This window comes from Populus alba, chromosome 1 (genome assembly GCF_005239225.2).
Source record: "Populus alba chromosome 1, ASM523922v2, whole genome shotgun sequence".
Taxonomy (NCBI): Eukaryota; Viridiplantae; Streptophyta; class Magnoliopsida; order Malpighiales; family Salicaceae; genus Populus; species Populus alba.
The window spans coordinates 51,069,135-51,088,406 of NC_133284.1; the positions used below are offsets into that span (position 1 = coordinate 51,069,135).

Genomic DNA, 19,272 nt, shown 5'->3' on the forward strand with positions numbered 1-19,272 from the left:
AAGTTTGCATTGATGAAGGTTGGTCGTGGGTTTTCAACAGTTCCTAAGTTAACCTCTTTAAGTTCATCCATTGTAGGCTTATTTTCTGATTCAAGGGAAGGTGGAGCTTCCTCAACATCTTCTTCGACGACAAACTTGTCATTATCATCTTCTTCAATAGTGATGTGAATTGAAGTGAGACACATTATTTCATCATCTTCTTCTTCTTCTTCATTAGAGGGGTTTGTTATCACTATTGTGCGTGTCTTTCCTTTCAATGTCTCTTCAGCACTCACCACCCATTCACATTGTCTCTTCATGCGTGAAGGTATTTTGCTACGAAGAACCTTTGAATCACCCATCAAACTTGTCTCTTTTGACATAGATTGTCCAAGTCTTGCAAAGACTGGCGTGCGTTTTAGCGCCCTTCCATTATTTTGGGTTCCAATTCTAGTAAAAACAGGAGCACGACTTGTAGTTCCACCAAGACGATCCCAGACTGAAGCTCTAAGAGGTGTCAGCTGACTTTGTTGTTTGTCCTTCACTTCTTCCGCACTTATGTACCGTGAGGCTTCTTTATTAATCTGAAAATGCAGTGGTGTGGAAGACTAGTATCCAAGACCAGACCTCAAAGTTTTGCCGGAAGTTTTCTTCTCTCTCTATGCCTTTCTAGTCCTTGCAGAAACTTGTTTACCTTCAAGTTGAGTCGTGTCACCATCCTTTGCTAACTCGTTGATGTCCTCATGACTATAACCAGCCCTAACTAAAAGCTTATAAGCATTGGGATCAAATCCATTCGACCGTTTATCAGGGAGTCCTTTAGGATTTATCACCACCGACTCAGTTTGATGAACAAACCCTTTTAGTAAAGGTTTTGAAACCTTTTTCAAAGCGAGATTAGTAGCTGGCAAGGTCAAGTTTTCAAGCCCCTTATTAATCTTTTCTTCATCCTTTGCAAAAGAAGACTGACCCTCTTTTCTTGCTGATACTGGAATATATCGGAGTATTGTGGCTTTACGTGGTGGTTTATTGTCAACAAAGTTTTCTACCACCTTTTCTTTTCCTTTATTCTTTGTTGGCTGAGACACCCCTTCATTTGCAGATGACTTATGCCCTTTGACCTTTTGGAGTCAATTATTCCCTCTCCTAAATGGTTAGGTGGTGATTGTACTTCTTCCATCATATTTGACTTGAAATAGAATTTTGCGTCTGCAAAGTGAGCTTCAGCTATGGTGAAGGGATCGGTGTCCGCCATTATCTTTCTTGCTTGTCCATCTCGACAATACTTAAAACATTGGTGGAGTGTTGAGGAGATGATACCATTTTCATGTATCCATGGTCGCCCAAGCAACATATTGTAGGTAGTTTTGGCATCTATGACATGGAAAAGTGCATTGGATTCCATATCTTCCATGTGCATCGCTAGTCTTATCTTTCCTATGGCATTTTGCCCTCCTTGATTAAAACCTTGAATCATCAGATGACTTGGGAAGAGTTCATCCATAGGAATACCTAGCTCTCTCATAGTCTTAAGAGGTAGTATATTGACCGTCGAGCCATCATCCACCAAGATGCGATTCACTATCTTTTCATCAACATATCCTTTAATGAAAAGAGGTCGGTTATGGAGTTTTGATCCAAGCAACAAGTCTTCATCGTTGAAGGATATCTCTGTCGTGCATACACTGTGAGATAAATTTAAAGAGTCATCATAACTTTCCTTTATGACAGGTTCAATAGGGTTTTTCTCTTCATCAACATGATAGCAAGCAATAGGTACATTTTCAATTCTTTTCATCTTTATTGACATGTACTCATTCAGTGTAACAGGCTTTCTTAGACTTTGAGCTGAAAAACCCTCCTTTCTAACTGGTATGGTTTTTTGTTGAGTCTTTCGGCGTACCAGCTCATCAATTAGCTTCCTAACCACTGAGATTCTCATTCTAGTTGGCTTTATCATCTGCATGTGCTTCCTCCTTCCTCTTCTATGCGTGACCAAGGTTCATCCTTCATCATCATAATTTTCAGACGATTCAGGCTTCAAGTTGTCAACTTGAGGTGCGAGGGTTATACATGGAGTTTGACTTAAGGATGCAGTGAAGCTCATCGGGAAAATGACATCAAGTTTTATAGGTTCAAAAGAGCCAAAACTTATTGTAGAGAGTGATAAACATGGTCCTAAATTGACCGTGGTTGTGATATTAGAGGTTGTTATTTCATCATCAAAAATGATATCTCCATTCTCGCGTAGCCTCATGATCTTGTCTTTCAACACAAAACACTTCTCTACAGGATGACTGATTAAACGATGATATTTGCAATAATTTGGATTATCTACTTGGTTTGCTTCTTCAGGGCGTTTCACCTCCGGTAACTCAATGATATTTTCCTCAAGCAGATCATCCAACATCCTAGATATGTCTGAGTCGGGGAATGGATACACTTTTTCTTGCCGCTCTTTCAATTATGGTTTCTTTCTTTCACCCTTTTGAAAAGTAGTCGGCATTGCATGATCATTCCTCTTAACTCCAGTTGGTACCCTTACAGCAGCCGAGTTAAATATTAAAGATTGCTTTCCCTCAACCTTTAGAGTGCTCTTTCTGAATCTACGACCTTCGGGCTTATTTCTTTTAGGCTCTTGCATAGGTAATAATGAACTTTCAGCCGCCGCAATGCTAAGTTCCATATCGTGTGCACGAGTAGCCAATTCTTCAAAAGACTTTGGTTTGATGCCTTGTAGGATATATCGTAGTCCCCAATGCATCCCTTGAATACACATGTCTAGCGTAGAAGTTTCGGTGAGTCGATCTCTACAGTTGAGGCTAAGGTTTCTCCACCGATGAATGTAGTCGATGACAGGCTCTTCCTTCCACTGACGTGCATTAGTGAGTTCAATCATGCTAACCACATGACGAGTGCTGTAAAAGCGGTGAAGAAACTCACGCTCCAACTGCTCCCAAGTATCAATCGAGCAAGACTCCAAGTCAGTGTACCAGTCAAAGGCATTACCTTTCAAGGAACGAACAAACTGTTTTACCATGAGATCACCATTAGTCCCGGCATTGTTGCAAGTCTCCACAAAGTGAGCTATGTGTTGCCGAGGATTTCCCTTGCCATCGAATTGTTGAAACTTTGGTGGTTGGTAATTTAGAGGCATCTTTAACAAGTCAATTCTTTGGGTGTACGGCTTCGCATACGAATATGAGGGTTGAATTGAGCTTTCCACCTGGTCTGTGATGGCTTCCTTGATGAGTTCTTTCAGTTGATTTGTGGTGAAGCTCCGATTGCGGACTCTTCAATGACATCTAGTTGATCTACTTGAAAAGCCTTGGTAGTCAAGGTTTGGCCTCCTTCGTTCAAGCTCTCAAGTTTGTTCATCAACTTTGATATCTCGTGGTCTTTTGCCTTGAGTGAAGTCGAAAGCCCTTCGACGAGTTTTGTCAAGTTAGCCACTTGATCCTCTAAAGATGTTGCCTCGGTCATCATCACTGACATGGTGCTAGAATCCGAAGCCTTACTTGGTGATTGACACGGAGAAGTTTCCATAGGTGAATTGTCAAAGTCACCTTGAGTGTCGAAGACAATTTCGCGCGCCCCACTTGACTTTTGTAGTGGAGTTGCTTGTGGCTTCATCTTTGAGGCGAGATATTGTGCCTCTCTTGCATTCGAAGTTGATGTCAACTTGAGAATGGGCTTAGTTTGTGCATACAACTCGACGATGGATTTTGTTTTCAACGGCGGGGTTGAAGAATCTTCAACAGTATGTTGGGGACTTGAATCAGTGGCCTTGTTGCTTTTCGAAGCAACAATGGTGATCATGTTCCTCCTAGTTGCCATTGAGAGTTTGTTGAAAATTCTTTCTTGAAGGGAAGAGATGAAAGGTAGAGATTTTCCCTAGTAGAGTCGCCAGAAATTTGTATACACAATTTTGTGCACCTGAAATTAAACAAGCACACGTGTACAAATATATGATTTTATTAAATATATGAATGGGTACAATCTCTATGTAATATATTCTATCAAAAGAATACAATCTCTATGTAATATATTCTATCAAAAGAATATGGAAATCCTTTGATTCTTCCCTTCGATTTGATGTATGGTGACTTGATTTATTTGAGTAATCAAGCCAAGATTTGTGCTTTGCAAGAACACAAATTTGAGCGTGTATTGCGAAGTGAGATGTTGTGATTTGATGCTTTGAAGAGTACCTTGATTTGTCTTCAAAGTATTGTTGAAGAACTCTTATAGGGCGTTTTGGCTCTGTTCTTTGTAGACTTCAAGCGTAGATGGGGAGGTTTGAGAACTCTTTGAGAGAGAGAGCTTTCTTGCTTGAAGAGAAAGAGAGAGAGCTTCTTTGCTTGAAGAGCTTGTCTTGAAGAAAATTTGAATCCAAATCCCTTTAGGTTGAGGTCTCTATTTATAGAGATCTGTAGGGGCTCTCAGGTCCTTTTCCAATGCCACATGGCATAATTTTATTGGTTGGTCTTTATTGACGGGATCTTGCATTTATGATAAGATATCTGATGGGATTTTGTATTTATGACAAGATATCTTGAATATCTCATTCCAAGTGTCAATTTTTCTTTGGCCAAGAAATATATGAAGGCTCATTTATTTTCCATGTCATTTATTTCAATTTTATTTTATCCTTTCTTTTAAAGAATAAAATAACACATGGTAAAATTTGATTGGTAGAAAATTTGTGTTTCTACGCTATCATGGAACACTTTCCTGACATGATGAAGCACTCCATAATTATTACTTGAAAGTGCAAGCAAAGCAGATCTTCAAAAATATTCCATCCTTTTTCTATCATTGATCTTCGAAATAATGGGTAGAAACCATATTATTGTACGATACCCACAATAACAAGTTAACCATACAAAAAATCTGTAATAGAAATATAACATTAAAATAAGAAGAATGAGAATCCACACATTAAACAATAAGCACACAAATGAGTAAATATTATGCCCTTGTTTTTTAGGGTTCAGACACTTAAAAAGAAACACAAATGGGCAAACAAACAGAAGCCCTTATTTCTTGAGGTTCTCACAATAGATAGATAAGTTAACAACCTTGTTTTGGGAGTTCTATGGTAAATAAGACTGTTATACAATGTGAAGCCAAATTGTATCCCATAGCTGAATCTCCGTGAAATCACCGAAACTGATGCAAACATGAAGAACTATTAGCATATGTGATCATCTAGGCATATCACATATGTTGATTTAATTTAACCATTTAAAGAATGATAGAAGATAAATAATTGCAGCTATTTTACCTGCAAGAATGAATTATTAGCATGTTTTTCAAATTCCAATGCTAAACTTACCATCTGACTTAATTATCATGACCACCTCCATCCTCATCTTTTTCCTCTTCCTCGTCCTCGTGCTCGTCCCACCACCCATTATTTCGAGTACACATTCTAGAAGTGGTGGTTGGCATGGAGCAACCAGTGCTTGAATCCTCAATTACTTGAGATACCTGCAAAACCAGTTCAAGCATGTCATACGCATTCTAACTTATAAGTCTTATTATTGAGTGAAACAAGAAACAAAAACACTAAAAGAGAGGCAAGAAATCATGTCAAATATGCAGCACCTCTGATTGAGCACTCATTGAACGATTTGACGTAGTAGCAAATCTTGTGGTCAGCTTTGGACATTGACGCACCAACAACATCACCAAACGAGGGAATAAGAAATCATAACATCCATGACTAAAACAGACAATACTTGGTAATTTTTCTAGACTCAGCAACTGCAGACCAGGGAGAACCATCTCCTTCTCAATGTTGGCAGGTGAAGCATGGTTATCTTGCCCAAATACTCCTAATAGTTGAGAGGATTCTCTTACGTCAAGTGATCGAAGCCTTTTGAGACCTGAAGCCATGGCTACCGGGAAGAGACTCTTCAACTTGTTGCATCCTCTTATCTTAAGTTGACACAAATTAGGGAAGCAAGAAGATTGGAGATCACTTCCTGACAATATCTGATCATTTTCATCATCATTATCCTTAGCAATGATTTGCTCCAATTCCTCACAATTTGATATCTTTAGAACTTCAAGTTGGACTAGACTAGCAATGATGTTGATTGTGAATACATGTGTCAGTCTATCACACTTTCTCACCTTCAAAGTAGTCAAATTGCTCACCACGAGACCCTCCCAAATACACCTCAAGTCTGGCAATAAATCCAAGTGTAATGTTTCCAAACTCACAAGTGAAAGTTCATAGCCACCTCTTCTATTAGTTACAAAACATCCAAATTGCATTAAATCTTGTACTCCTTTCAAGTTTTTAATAGATATTTCTTTCAAATTCATAAACCCCTGCATCAAAAGAAAACAATGAGAATATAAAATCATATTTTTTTTCATATTTATGATAATCTGAATATAAACTATTATTTTATATTAATTAAATTAAAAGCAATCATGAAAAAATATACTTATTAACTCAAAAAAATTAATTTTTTATATTCCATTTATAATAAAAAAGTTATGTCATTATCCAAAAATAAAAATATAAAAGAAAATAATTTGAATTTTACATATTAGTAAATTTTTTTAATAAAAATGCTTGATTATTGATCATTTAAATTATTATTTTCATAAAAAAAGTGAAAAAAAATGTAAAACAAAACATGAAAATATATATAAAAAAATATATGTTTTTTTGAACTCAATACAAATTTGGTGCTTTTGAAGTTCTTTGAATGGGAAAATATTGTATTTAAAAACAAAGTTTCAATTATTTTACTTTTTGACTCTATTGTTTTAAAAGATAGAACAAATTATCACAATGTATTGAAGTTGACAATTTAAATTAGAAAAGAAAAAAAAATGGAGAAATATAAAGGACATACTTGAAGCTGTGCCAACAAATTACTCCCTTCTTCTTTGTGGTCAGAGATGCTTAGACATTGCAAAGAAGGCAATTGGGCAGCAAAATCTTTTGGACCAAAAAAACTGCACTTTGAAAGAAACAATTTTCTTAGCTGAGGGAAGTCGATGATGCCATCTTTAATTTTAGACTTGACGATGATGTCATCTCCTTCTCCACTGTAAAATACTTGCTTTAAATTGTCAGCGCAATGAATCACCATCATTTCCAGGTTCTGAAGACTTGGAGACACGGAGACAGGAAAGACATATTCAAGTTCATCACAGCCCCATATATAGAGAGCTTTTAATTTTGGGAAGCCAAGAGACTCTGGAATTATTTCTCTTTCACCATCCTGTTCTCTGATAAGACACTTCAATTCATCGCAATATTCTATCCATAGTGTTTCCAGATGAATAAGACTTTGAGCGAGGGACGGTGTGAAGATAAATGTCAGTTTGTTAAGATACGACAACCCCAGGCGAGTAAGACTTTGGAGGCTAACATGTCTGGTGGGCCCCTTCCATATACATTTAAGCTCAGGTAACTTGCACAACTGTAACTCTGTTAAAGATGACAGCAGCCGCAGCTCCTCCTCGTTAATTCCTTCTTCAGCCTCATCAAATTCAAATACCTCTTCCAATGATTTGCAGTCTTCAATTTCCACTCTCCTTAGATTTTTCAAAGCTAGCCGCCATTTTGCTGGAAACAGAGTGCGAATATCCCCACATTCTGTCACTTGTACATGTTCTAATCTTTGTAAGAAGTCCTTTTGCGACCCATGGCCGTGGGAGGTCATCTGATCAGAGGACAATACTATATTTTCTAAACCCTCCACTCTACGAAAACCAATTTGAGACACAGTAGGAAACAACTGCTCAAATGTCTTTGCATTTAAGGATGTGGCGTTGATTTCACCCAAATATAATCTTGCCGAGGTTGGGTATCCTCTTTCTGAATACCGAACCCCTAACAGTATATCATATTTGAGCAAGCTGGGAAAAACAAAATCTCTGGGAATGCATTCAACCTTCGGTATCTTCAATGATAATACAGCTAAATGAGACAGCGAACTTAGTTCTGTTAGGCTTGCATTCATTCCTTCTGTGCTGTCACATCCAACAACATCCCATCCCTTGAAGCTCTCATCCCCGATCAACAGTTCTTCTAACTTCTTCAACCTTGGAATCAAATTCACAGGAATCCTTCTTAGATTTTGGCAACCTGTCAAATCCAACAACCTTAACTCCTTGAGCTCCCCAATTTCATCAGGTAATTCTTCAACGGAGTCGCACCACCTGAAAACAAGAATCTGAAGACTTTGCAGCTTTCTCAACCAAATGAGGTCCTTGCATTTACACTTCATCAACAGCAACGATTGAAGGTTCGTTGAGAATTGAAGTGATTGCAATGACAAACACCCTCCCTTTAGAGACAAAACTTCTATTGCTTTCATACCTTCAAAAAACCTCTCTGGAACATTCAAAGGCCAACGCAGTTCTAACAATAGAACTTTGAGCTGTGGACACACCAATTCTTCAGGAAGTTCTGCTAGTGTATTGCCCATTAACGAAAGTACTGTACAACCTTCAAATCTTTTATTGCTCGTTGGCCACTCCTTCAACCCAAAGCCAGCCTTTACCATGAATCCGTATTTTTCTGATGATGCTATCTGAATAGCAACATCACGAACCAAGTCATGCATTTTCACATATTCTTCAGTTTCAGTTCCTAACAGCATACAACAAGCTTTGAGGTTTTTGATTGCCACATAAACTCGTTTCCTTGCATCTTCAATGGACTCCACATCTTGATGTAACCCATAGCCAACTGCGTATCTTGTCAAGTCCTCAATTGGAATGTTGTAATCTTCTGGAAATAAACAGCATAGCAAGAAACATAACTTGGTTTTCTCGTGCTTCAAATAATCATAGCTCAACTTAAGACATGCATATGCATTTTTTTGTTCATCAAGTTGTTCCATGTCCAGAAATTGAGACTTTTTTAGCTGATCAAATGCTACTTCCCACTCAACTGCAGATTTATCTCTTAGAGCCCTTCCCACTGTCACAAGTGCTATAGGCAATCCTTTACATTCTCTCGCAACCTTCTTTTGCCACTCTGTTCAAGTCAGAGTCCTCATCACGTAAACCTGCATTGATTTTGAATAAAGCCCATGCTTCATTTTCAGATAAGACTCTTAATAACACTTTTTGCTGGCACTTCATAGAAGAACATATGTGTTCAAGACGTGTTGTTAGAAGAGTTTTACAACCCCTGTGAGCATCACCAAATGGGATCCCTACCTCTTTCAAGTCAATATCTTTCCAAGCATCATCCAGGATTATAAGCACCTTCTTTCCCTGAAGTCTCTGCCATAACCGACCTGCTCTCTCCTTTCCACTCTTTCCGTCAAAATGCAGACCTAAAATAACTGCCATTTGATCCTGCATGTCTGTGACATTTGGATTCTGGGACACCGTGACTATCAAAACTTCATCAACAAGCTGCAACTCTTTGGCTCCCCTACCTACTTCTTTGACCAGGGTGGTTTTACCCACCCCTCCCATGCCGTACAGTCCGATCATATTGACAGTGTCATCTTTGAGAGCTTTCATTATCTGTTCGAAAGCTTCTTTTGATGATTCCGAGGGTGTGAGTCCCTCTGATGGAAGAAATTCAATGTCTTGAAGAGGTGCTTTGTGGGACACTTTTGGAAACTTTCTGCTATTTTCTTCAAGTTTTCTCAAAGTCTCCGTCTTCTTTGCCAGTGCCTTGCTTAACTTGAATTGTCGCATCGAATTTGGACACCAAGTAAAGCATTTGCCAATTTTTCCTTTTTCATTTTGCAAACGATTCACACCTTCAATTTCGTTTTTTGCATTTTCCAGCCATGTGTTGACATCAATCTCAATTTCTTCAGCATTCCTTTCAGCAACGTTGACAGCATCTTGCAGACGATAAAATGCCAAAGCCAGGTTCATCATTTGTTCATCGAATTCTTGAACAAAATCGTTGAAACAGAACATGTAACGGAACTGCTTGATTGCTGGTTCCACCAAGAGCTCTGCTATCTTAGATACAACGGACCCACCAACACTTTCGATATCCATTTTCCACCAGTCTCTGTATGGAAGTTTGATGATGATCACTTTGACACCTGCACGAATGATACGAGCTGCTCATCGCTTCCAACAACACATCTAATCAATCTAAAGCTATGATCGGTCAATGTTTTTTTTAAAAAAAAAAAAAGTTATGAATAAGGAGACAAAAAAGACTTGCAAGGAAGTATAATTAATGGAACGACCTCAACAAAGAATCAATCTTAGCCAACTAAAATCTGTAATGACTATCTCTGCATCATACGCGTATTTACACAACAGCTTTATCTAATGAAGCTGATTTGGTTTCAATTTCATTATCTTAATTTTAAACACTCATTTCCTCGATATATATAGTTCATAGATCTATGTGCTTTTTCCATAAAACAAAGATAGAAATACTTTTTTTTTCCTTCTCAAAACTAACAAACAGAATTTCATTAGTGAAAGATAGCATACCACCGATCTAACGAATACAATGAAACAAAATAGTTTACACTTACGAGTTTAAAGCAGCAATTCCCATAAAAATGCAATTTTATGAAATAATTAAGATAAAAAGCATAATATAAAGATAATGACAAACAAATAAAATTAAGAATAATATGCACAAGTGCTCACCTAGCAAAGAGAAAAAGGAATGGAAAGCTGATGATGATCACTTTGACACCTGCACGAATGATACTAGCTCCTCATCTCTTCCAATAGCACATATAATTAATCTAAAGCTATGATCGGTCAATTTTTTTTTGTTTTATGAAAATTATGAATGACTAAAATTATGAAAATTATGAAAACTTTGACAAAAAGACTTGCAAGGAACTCAACAAAGGATCAAACTTAGGCCACTGAAATCTGCAATGACTATCTCCGCATCATACACTCAAGCAACTTAGGGTGTTGTTTTGCTCTTGAGTTGTTGTGATTGCCCTCGCATATGCGCTATGCCTAAAAGCGAGGCCAAAATCCTAAAAAAAGTCTTTTTTTTTTCTTTTTTTTTTGTCGATCCCCTATTAAATTAAGGCAATCGGCATTGATGTTTTTTTTTTTTTTTTTTTTTTAATGAGAAAAGGAGGGATTGTCAACAAGGTTGTTGTTCAGTAACTCTCATGTGTGAAATCAAAGACCTGCACCGAGTTTTTCATTGCTATCCTTTGTTTTATTTTTATTGAAATATACTCTCCCTAGTTAATTTCCAGTTGGCACCGTTGGGATGAGTTTTTGTTCCAAAATATATCAAATTAGTGTTTTTTTTTCATATTCTAATATACCGATGTAAAATATTAAAAAGATTATTTTAATATTTAAAAAAATAATAATTTTAAAAAAATATCTTACACCACAATATTAATTACATGTACTTTTGCATTCTCAATCTTCTTCTTTTATTATCTCCTTAATTATTAGATTCACCTCTCAAACATGGCATAGGTGTTGTACTTGACCTGACTATGGACTAAACTTGGTCTTTAAATTCACTCAACTCAAGTTAATTATTTTTATTAAAGTAATAATATACAAGAAAAAAACTGTTAATTTTTTTTGTTTTTTTAACTGGATTGGGACGGGTTTTTTCCAAAATATATCAAATTAGTGTTTTTTTTAGATTATAATATACCGATGTAAAATATAGAAATTAACCAGGGAGAATCTATTTCCACTATACACCTTAAGAGTAAAATTTGTAAATTAGGTCCCTTTAACCTTATTCTGCCTTGTCTTTTAGCACCACACATTTCCTCTCTGATTGAGGCCATAAAATCATGTTCTTGTTTCTCACTCTGTCCTCGCTTTTCAAAACACTCTCATGTTCTTATTTTAGCGGTCCTGACGAAAGAAAGAAAATAATGGTGAGAAGAGGTCGATTCACGAGGACAATAATGTTGTTTTAAAAACTTTGCATGTGATGTTAATAACAAAGATAGTAATGGTGATTTTCACGAGGAAAATAATAGTCAATTCCCTGTCATTTTCAAGAAAATAATAATATTTAAAAAAGTTTGCATGTCATATTAATAATAATAATAAAGGTTCTCTCGTACGCGTCTTTTTTTTCATTTAAGAAAATCAAATAATTTGAATGATTACTTAGATATTTTACAAGTATTTTTTTAAAAAAATATATTTATTTATTTACTTGAAATTAATATTTTTTAATTATTTTTTAATTATTTTAATTTTTTCATGCCAAAAATAATTTTTAAAAAATATATATTATTTTATTGTATTAAAAAAAAATACTTTGAAAAACCAACTGCTATCACATTTCTGAATTATTATATCAATTTAAATTAATTAATTTTATAAAGTCACATAATTTTTTTTAATTTTAAGTTCAGCTGAATTTCAACTTAAAAAACAAAAAACAAATTATGAAGTTAGTTTACATATCCTTTGATATTAGAAGCTGTTGTCAAGGTGCTAGAAGAAGGGAAATCTACGACTAGCAACAATCAGAAGATATCACCAATCCATTACCGCTAAAATATTTTAAAAATTAACGTTAAGAAAATCTAGCCTCATTCTATTACCGAAATATTTATTTCAAATCACAATAATTTTATAAAAAGACATATCAAAATAAATTATAAAGTTCAATACTTAACATTTAACATTTTTTCATTGATATATGAAAATATGCTAGCTATTTGTATTTTATAAAACAAATTAAAAATATAAATGAACTAATAAATCAAAAGGAATTGTTATCACTAATTTAATATTAAAGCATAAAGTTAATCTTTATAATGGAAATAAAATATAGATAAACATGCAATATTTTACATTGTAATTTTTATTTTAATCATGTTTAGAACAAATCAAACTAATTTCTTTGAAATATCATGCAACTAAAGTCATATAAAAAATCAATCATTATTTAAAAATAGAGCTAATTTAATAGAAATATTTACCACCAAACTTTTCTCGTATAATGAAACTCGTTAATACCAAAAACAATGAGTTTCGTTTCTAAAAAATGCTCTTTCACTATTTTCAAGTGACCTTTTTTGTTAGAAGTTAAGATACCTCCCAAATCAAGCCCTTACATGAATTAGGTTTCAAAATTAAATTAGCCTTCTGATGCGACCTAGGTAAAATCTAGTTTGATATTAAAGAAAAAAAATCAAATGAATGACTTTTTAAGTTTTTTTTATACATTAAGATGATAATATTTTTTATTGATTTGAATCAATTCGGATTATCATCAAATCCGTAAATTAGATGATGGGCATGGATCGGTTCAATAACTTATTTTTTTGGATTTGTTTTCTACCTATAAGATAATAAAAGCTGACATGCAAAGAAAAGTTAGCGAATATAGTAAAGAAAACCATAGTGGAGGTTTGCAACAACAAAAAAGTGCCCTCAAATGTTAAAAAAATAAGAAAAAAAATCAAACGGTATTTCATCAAACAACAAACAAAAATGTTTTATCAATCAAATAAACTTATATATATATAAACAAAACACCATGAAGGGGTGTAAAGAAATAAAGCATGCTAAAATAATATGAAAAAAAGGTTACAATTATTTTTTAGTTTATTTTTTTATGATATTATCAGAAATTAAAAAATAATTTAATTTAAAAAAAAACTCTTTTTTTTTTTTTTTTTGTAAAAAATGATCTCAAGGTCAATGTAAAAGGTTAACATGATGATTAAGGGGTATTTAGGAATGTGATTGTGATTATTTTTTTACTTTGAAATATATTAAAATAATATTTTTTTATTTTTAAAAAATTATTTTTGATATCACATCTAAAAATATATAAAAAATAATTTAAAATTAAAAAATAAACAAACATTTAATTTAAAAAAATAAAAAAATAAAAATACACATGCGTAAATCATTTACCGATCAGAACTACATCAAGTCTGACACTCTCAGGAACAATTAGCTAAATCGTGTGTTTCACGCGTGTAGATCTTTTAAAATATAATAAAGAATCTCGCGTTCGAAGCACGCGCATGTAATGAGAGTGAAACTTAATTCTCCCACTGGCTCCCCAATGATAAAGGCATGGTTTTAACTGAAGAAAAAATGCATTGAATGGCTGCCACTAATGGGACCTCCGCTTCTTCTTCATTCAATTTCAACCCCGGTATCTGTCAATTAAACCCCTATAATTCGAAGTCTCTTACAAAATGATTTTTAGCTGCAAACTTTTTCAATTTAACTCCTAATTGATCTCAAAACTTTAATTTTCTTATGATTTTATCTCTTATTTCAATCAATCAATTAATGATATTAACTTTAAATATTATCTCGAGTGTTATCATTCCTGTCACTAAATATCTAACGGTCACATTAATATTGAATTAATATACATTTACTTAAATACTTCATTGTACAAAATAAAAAATTAAACATTCAAAATTACTTTATAACATATTCGAACACTTATTTAATTTGGGTAAAAGTCGTACTGATTTACACAATAGCTTTATCTAATGAAGCTGATTTGATTTCAATTTTATTACCTTAATTTTACACACTCATTTTCTCGATTATTATGTATAGTTCATAGATCTTTTTTATAGTTCATAAATCTCTGTGCTTTTTCCATAAAACAAAGAGAGAAATACTTTTTTTTTCCCTTCTCAAAACCAATAAAAAGAATTTCATTAGTGAAAGATAGCATACCATCGATGTAACGAATACATTGAAACAAAATAGTTTACACTTACGAGTTTAAAACAGCAATTACCCCAAAAATGCAAATTTATGACATAATTATGATAAAACGCATAATATAAAGATAATGACAAAAAAATAAAATTAAGAATAATATGCACAAGTGAGAAGATGTCAATTCCCTGTCATTTTCACGAGGACAATAATATAATGGCCAATAATGATTACAATAATGTTTTAAGAAGTTTGCATGTGATATTAATAACAAAGGTTCTCTCGTGCGCGACTTTTTTTTTCATTTTAAAAAATAAAATAATTTGAATGATTACTTAGATATTTCACAATAATTTTTTAAAAAAACTAAATTTTATTTATTTATTTATTTGTTTTAAAATAATAATTTTTCATATGTTTTTTTTTTATTTTGATGTGTTGATGTCAAAAATTATTTTTTAAAAAAAATATATATTATTGTGTTGTATTTCCGAACAAAAAACACTTTGAAAATCAACTAGTATCACACTCCTAAACATACTTTGAATTCATGGGTTATTGGATTCTTGCCTCAATTTAGATTAATTAATTTCATTAAAGAAGCATTTTTTTTCTTTAAATTTTTTTTTAATTTTAAGTGGATTAAATCTACATCAGATCTAGTTAGTTCAACTGAATTTTCAACTTAAAAAAGAAGAAGAAGAAGAAGAAAACATGAAGTAGTTTGCAAATCCTTTGATATGAGTAGCAGTCATCAAGGTGGAAGAAGTAGGAAATCTACAACCAACAACAATCAGAAGATATCAGGGAACTAAAATTAACCCTCTAATAATTAAACATCTTGGGAGTACCCTAGAAATCCTTTGATATTTTAATTGCTTATTTAAAACATATCAATCATTAAGTAGTTCATCTGACGTCAGTGCCTTATGATCTAGTTTCTATCTACCTTTCTAATTAAATCATGTAAATGTTGAAGAATCTTTTAATTATATTATTAAATCTAGTTTAATAAGTTAATTATAAAATCATGCAATTTAGTTTTTTTTATCTAACTTTCTAATTAAATCATGTAAAAGTTAGCTTAAATTAAATTGATTGATTTTATGAATTAAAATATAATTTTAATAACTGGTAAAAACATGATTTAATTTTTAATAAAACTTTTAAAATGATAGCTTTTTTAAAAAAATATATATACCATTATACTACATGGGTGTTATCAATTTTGCACCCAATTTATTTTTATATTAATTTTATTACTAAATTATTTTGATTTTTCAATTAAGGATTTATGTTACAATTACCTAAAAAATTAAGTATTTTACAAATTAATATCATTGGGAGTGTCCCATAAATCCTTTGATATTTTAATTGCTAATTTAAAACATATCGTTCATGAAGTAGTTCAGCTAGTTTATTGAACTGTTATTCATTGGATAATTGTTTTTAAATGTTAAAAAAATATTAAAAGCATGAAGAATCTTTTAATTATATTATTGATTTAATAAGTTAATTTTATAATTTAGTTTGTTTTTTTATCTAACTCAAGTTTTAAATTAAATCATGTAAAAGTTAGCTTAAATTAAATTAATTGATTTTATGGATCAAAACACAATCTTAATGATTGGTAAAAATATGACTTTTTAATAAAACTTTCAAAATGATAGCTTTTTTTTAAAAAAAAATATATATATATATACCATTAAACTACATGGGTGTTATCAATTTTGCACCCAATTTATTTTTTATATTAATTTTATTACTAAATTATTTTAACTTTTCATAGAAAGTAAACAAAAAAAATAGTGTGAGTCTCAACCTAGATTAACTTGTCAAACTCGCAACCAAGGTCATGAGATTGTGATAACTTTATAAAAAATTAATCAAAACAAATTATAAATCTTAATTTTCAATAAACTTATTGTTAAAGGTTGAAATTGAAAAAAAAAAATCAATCTAAAAATATTATATAATAAAAGACTTGAGTCTTCACGACTTAATTCGCAAAACACGTGACCTCAGTCATAAAATCAGGATAACCTCATAAAAAACAAACCAAAATAAATCATGAAGCTTAATTCATAATCAACCTAGTATTAAATGATAAAATTGAAAAAAAATACCAATTATAAAAAGATAAAAAAAAATTAAGCTAACTCGTAATACGAGTTATTAGACTTAGCTAACCATATATAAAGCAAACTATGATAAATTATTAAGCCTAGTCTCCAATAAACTAAATGTTGAAATATGAAATTATGAAAATAATATATAGATTTAGAAAACAAAAAACAAAATTAAAAAAATATTATTGGAATGAATAGTGAATTCACTACCTCTTTTAGTTTATAGTGTAAAGAAACTGAACTAACCATATATAAAGCAAACCATAATAAATTATTAAACCCGGTCTCTAATAAACTAAATGTTGAAGTATGGAAATAGAGAAAGAAATATAGATTTAGAAAAAAAAAACAAGTAAAAAAAACACTATTGATGATGCGTTTTTTTTTAAATTTTAAGATTTTGATCATTGGAGATAAAAAAAAATGAAAAAAAACGAAAAAAAAACCTAAGTCAAACTTGGTAAATCTATTGAATCGATGACTTGAGATATAATATCAGGATAACTCTACAGAAAAAAAAAAAGTGGAAAAAAAAATATACCAATTTTCAAAAAACTTAATTAAAAAAAACAAAATTCTCTCATGTATTGCTTCAATTTAAATACAAGAGGATGAAATTAAAAATATTAATTTAATAAAAAAAATCCTTTTAAAGAAGCAAAATTGAACAAAGATTGCAAGATAAATCCTATAAAAAGAAAGTAAAAAAATAATGTTATAGGTTGAAATATGAAAAAAGAAAAGAGATTAAAAAAAGAAACAAAACACCAAAGAAGCCTAAGTGAACCCTATAAACTCGGGTTAAAGTCTTAAACCCGCAATCCATTAAATTCTTAACCCAAGCTCAACGCAGGAGCTCAAAACTAAAAAAGTAAATATTGGAAGATAAAATCAATTAATTTAATTCAATTTTAAAATAAAATTCCTTCATAAAAACTAAATTCAACAAAGAAAAAAAAAAACAAGGTAATCTGCGTTATTTTTAAAAAAGATTAAAAAATACCATATAAAGTGAATTAAAAAATAACAAAATGCTGGAGGATGGGAAAAAAAAAGGAAAAAAACAAATAAACTGGGGTCAATCTCTTAAACCAATAAATCGTTAAATTTTAGATTCGGACTCAACTAAGAAGCTAAAGACCCAACTAATTAAATGTTGGAGGATGACATAATAGTAAAAATCAATCTTTCAAGGTCAAAAAAATACAATAATAAAAAAAGGATTAGATTTAACAAGAAAAAAACTAAAAAATAATGACATTGAAAAAAAAAAACAATTGTAAAAACCATTTGAAAATTGAAAACAATTCTTAATTTAGTAGACTATTTTAAATAAAAAATAATGCAACAAAGAGAATAAGGATGAAATTGAAAAAATCACATAATTTCATATAATTTCATAAATTATTCTAAATTTAAAAAATTATAATAAAGAGAATAGGGATGAAATCATAAGTACAATAAACTTTATGGACTAATTTGATTTTTTAATCCCAACACGAAAATAGAGTAGGAGTGAGGGGAAAAAACAAAAGGTCACACGCGTCACACCAACCACTATAGTGCTACATGCGTCATTGATTCATGGGGGTTGGGACGTTGAGATTCTTCGGAAGCCTCCTTGGAATCACCATTTTGGCTATTGAATGATGATGCACACACCGTTTGAAGGTGGCAAACATTGTTCACATGATTCTGTTTTTTTTTTAAAATTAATTTTTTAATTTACCAAATTATCTTATTATCTCCAATGACACCCAATAACTACTAAATGACCACATCTAAATGACAAAAAAGCGTTAGAGTCAAAGATAATTGTTTTAAATTTTCAGGGGCAATGAAGTAACATACTTGATGAAAAATCAAGTCAAGGATTAATAAGCCTCCCTTGTGCAAGCTTGTTTTTCAAGGGCTTAAAATCAAGTCAAGGATTAATAAGCCCTTCCCAAGATGATGGTTTTAGGTATGCTATAGATTAACATGCACCTAAAGCTGGACTTCAGGGCTATATTGTTTTCTAAAACTGTTGAATTTCAAAGTCATCTGAAGATTGGTCATCGATCCTCGTACACTTTTGAATACTATTAACGATGCTTTTTTTTTAAAAAAAATTGAAGATTTTGATCATTGACTTGAGATAAAAAAAAAAAAAAAAAAATGAAAAAAAAATCTAAGTCAAACTTGGTAAATCTGTTGAATCAATGACTTGAGATATAATATCAGAATAATTCTATAGAAAAAAAAAAGGTAAAAAATATACCAATTTTCAAAAAACTTAATTAAAAAAACAAAATTCTCTCATTTATTGCCTCAATTTAAATACAAGAGGATGAAATTAAAAAAATTAATTTAATTAAAAAAATCCTTTTAAAGAAGCAAAATTTAACAAAGATTGAAAGAAAAAACTTTGAGGCAACCCTTGTTATTTTAAAAACAAAGATATATTCTATAAAAAGAGAGTAAAAAAAGAATGTTATAGGTTGAAATAAGAAAAAAGAAAAGCGATTAAAAAAAGAAACGCTCAAAACCTAAATAA

At 31.9% G+C, this 19,272-nt stretch overlaps 1 protein-coding gene and 1 pseudogene across 1 annotated transcript; both read right to left on the reverse strand.

Annotated features, from left to right (window-relative positions):
- Window positions 1-4,920: 4,920 nt before the first annotated feature.
- On the reverse strand, window positions 4,921-6,271 carry LOC118057001 (disease resistance protein RPS2-like). Its single transcript, XM_035069455.2, has 3 exons — window positions 5,590-6,271; window positions 5,318-5,472; window positions 4,921-5,151 (listed from the first exon to the last, which is right to left on the reverse strand). Exons 1-2 carry the CDS (start codon window positions 6,262-6,264, stop codon window positions 5,326-5,328), a joined length of 822 nt encoding a protein of 273 aa, XP_034925346.2. The 5' UTR covers window positions 6,265-6,271; the 3' UTR covers window positions 4,921-5,151; window positions 5,318-5,325.
- Window positions 6,272-6,768: 497 nt separating this feature from the next.
- On the reverse strand, window positions 6,769-10,756 carry LOC140955132 (probable disease resistance protein At4g27220; annotated as a pseudogene).
- Between the last annotated feature and the right edge of the window lie 8,516 nt (window positions 10,757-19,272).

Bases quoted from the DNA above. Each gene is read 5' to 3' on its own strand.
- LOC118057001 (XM_035069455.2), bottom strand. From the start codon at position 6,264: ATGCAATTTGGATGTTTTGTAACTAATAGAAGAGGTGGCTATGAACTT. The intron at 5,473-5,589 runs GTGCTGCATATT...CTGGTTTTGCAG, and splicing joins CAATGAGTGCTCAATCAGAG to GTATCTCAAGTAATTGAGGA.